The sequence below is a fragment of the Pituophis catenifer genome, unplaced genomic scaffold (assembly GCF_029215685.1).
Source record: "Pituophis catenifer annectens isolate HBS135680 unplaced genomic scaffold, rPitCat1.0.hap2 SCAF_3, whole genome shotgun sequence".
In the NCBI taxonomy this organism is placed as follows: domain Eukaryota; kingdom Metazoa; phylum Chordata; class Lepidosauria; order Squamata; family Colubridae; genus Pituophis; species Pituophis catenifer.
Genome location: NW_027256883.1, coordinates 212,729,951 through 212,732,467, shown reverse-complemented (window position 1 = coordinate 212,732,467; position 2,517 = coordinate 212,729,951). Strand labels below are relative to the sequence as shown.

General features: G+C 53.5%; 1 protein-coding gene across 1 annotated transcript in view; it reads left to right on the top strand.

Moving 5' to 3' along the window:
* SCRT2 (scratch family transcriptional repressor 2) overlaps window positions 1-2,092 on the top strand; it is an 8,260-nt gene extending 6,168 nt beyond the window's left edge. Inside the window, 6 exon segments of the mRNA XM_070941137.1 lie at window positions 1,479-1,502; window positions 1,504-1,599; window positions 1,601-1,882; window positions 1,884-1,928; window positions 1,930-2,025; window positions 2,027-2,092. Coding sequence (XP_070797238.1) covers window positions 1,479-1,502; window positions 1,504-1,599; window positions 1,601-1,882; window positions 1,884-1,928; window positions 1,930-2,025; window positions 2,027-2,092 — 609 coding nt within the window.
* Window positions 2,093-2,517: the final 425 nt, after the last annotated feature.

The following is a 2,517-nucleotide window of genomic DNA, read 5'->3' as shown; positions in this document are numbered from 1 at the left end:
CTTTCCTTTCCTTTCCTTTCCTTTCCTTTCCCTTTCCTTTCCTTTCCTTTCCTTTCCTTTCCTTTCCTTTCCTTTCCTTTTTAACTTTCCTTTCCTTTCCTTTCCTTTCCTTTCCTTTCCTTTCCTTTCCTTTCCTTTCCTTTCCTTCCTTCCTCTCCCTTTCCCTTCCTTTCCTTCCTCTCCTCTCCCTTTCCTTTCCTTTCCTTTCCTTTCCTTCCTCTCCTTTCCCTTCCTTTCCTTCCTCTCCTCTCCCTTTCCTTTCCTTTCCTTTCCGTTCCTTTCTCTCCTCTCTTCTCCTCTCCCTCCCCTCCCTTCCCTCCCCTCCCCTCCCCTCCCCTTCCCTTCCCTTTCCTTCCTCTCCTCCCTTTCCTTTCCTTTCCTTTCCTTTCCCTTTCCTTTCCTTCCCTTCCCTTCCCTTCCCTCTTCTCTATTTCCTTTCCTTTCCTTTCCTTTCCTTTCCTTTCCTTTTCCTTTCCTTTCCTTTCCTTTCCTTTCCTTTCCCTTTCCTTCCCTTCCCCTTCCCTTCCCTCTTCTCTATTTCCTTTCCTTTCCTTTCCTTTCCTTTCCTTTCCTTTCCTTTTCCTTTCCTTTCCTTTCCTTTCCTTTCCCTTTCCTTTCCTTTCCTTTCCTTCCTCTCCCTTTCCCTTCCTTTCCTTCCTCTCCTCTCCCTTTCCTTTCCTTTCCTTTCCGTTCCTTTCTCTCCTCTCTTCTCCTCTCCCCTCGCCTCCCTTCCCCTCCCCTCCCCCTCCCCTTCCCCTTCCCTTTCCTTTCCTTCCTCTCCTCTCCCTTTCCTTTCCTTCCTCTCCTCTCCTTTTTCCTTTCCTTTCCTTTCCTTTCCTTTCCTTTTCCTTTCCTTTCCTTTCCTTTCCTTTCCCTTTCCTTTCCTTTCCTTTCCTTTCTCTCCTCTCTTCTCCTCTCCCCTCCCCCTCCGTTCCCTTCCCTTCCCTCCCCTTCCCTTCCCTTTCCTTCCTCTCCTCTCCCTTTCCTTTCCTTTCCTTTCCTTTCCTTTCCTTTCCTTTCCCCTCTTCTCCTCTCCTCCCCCCTTTTCTCCCCCCTTTCTTTGTCTCCCTCTCCCTGTCCTGCCTCTCCTCCTACCCTTACCCTACACTATCCTATTCTAAGGAGGGAAAGACAGGCAGGAGGGAGAGTGGAAGGAAGGCAAGAAGGGAGGTGGAAGGAAGGAGGAAAGGAAGGAAGGAAGGAAGGAAGGAAGGAAGGAAGGAAGGAAGGAAGGAAGGAAGGGTGGGGGCGGATCTGAAGTTAACCTTGGAGTTAATCTATGCTGTTCTGGGTGCTGGTTATTGGTGGAAAGGTACTGGTGGAGAGGAGCTGGTTGATTACCAAACATTTTCCGTGTGCCTCTCTCTTTCGCAGGATACATCCCAGCCTGCCTCCCATCCTCAGGTTACAAAAATGAGAAGAAGAAAACCCGCCGCCCGAGGGGCCTCTCCTGACCCCCCTTTACACCCCCGATCCAGGAGGACTACAGCGACCCCGAGAGCCCCCCAATCCAGCCTCTCGTCTCACTACTTCCAGGGCGAAGCGGCCGTCACCGAGAGCTACTCCATGGACGCCTTCTTCATCATCGACGGGCGGTCCCCGCCGACGGGCCGAGGGCCCTCGTCGCGGGGCGCACCGCCACGCCTGCACGGAATGCGGCAAGACCTACGCCACCTCCTCGAACCTCAGCCGGCACAAGCAGACGCACCGCAGCCTGGATAGCAAGCTGGCGCGCAAGTGTCCGACGTGTAGCAAAGCGTACGTCTCCATGCCAGCGTTGGCCATGCACCTGCTGACGCACAACCTCAAACACAAGTGCGCCGTGTGCGGCAAGGCCTTCAGCCGGCCGTGGCTGCTGCAGGGACACATGCGTTCGCACACCGGGGGAGAAGCCCTTTGGCTGTTCGCACTGCGGGAAGGCCTTTGCGGGACCGTTCCAACTTACGCGCACACATGCAAACCCACTCGGCGCTCAAACACTACCGTTGCAAGCAATGCCACAAGACTTTCGCTCTCAAATCCTACCCTCCACAAACACTACGAAACTGCCTGCTTCAAAGGGCCGGAACACGCCTGTCCGGCGGAGAACTGACCCCGAGCTGGGGCAGAAAGGATCCCACGCCTCCGGTCGTCCTGGGATTTATTCCCACCATCACAAAAAAAAAGGAACCTTGCTGGAACCAGGAGGATCCGTGGGAAGAATCGCAGGACACCGCGTTTTACGGGGAACGGTCTTCAGACGGAAGGCGAGCACTGCAACCTCAGCGAAACTCTCTTCCTAAAACTCAGTATCTGGGTTCACACAACAGGTAGAACCCAACGAAGTCAAGACGGTAGATACACCTGCCCAACGTGCTAAGTTTGGTTCGTACTTAGCTTTGCTCAGGTCCCGTACATGTGTAGGTGAAGCCCCAGAGGGCGATCTGTCTCCAAACTCTCGATTAATTCATTGCGTTGAAGAAATGTGCAAACCTAGACGATGGATGGATTCAAACACCTGGCTTAACCATGTTGCGT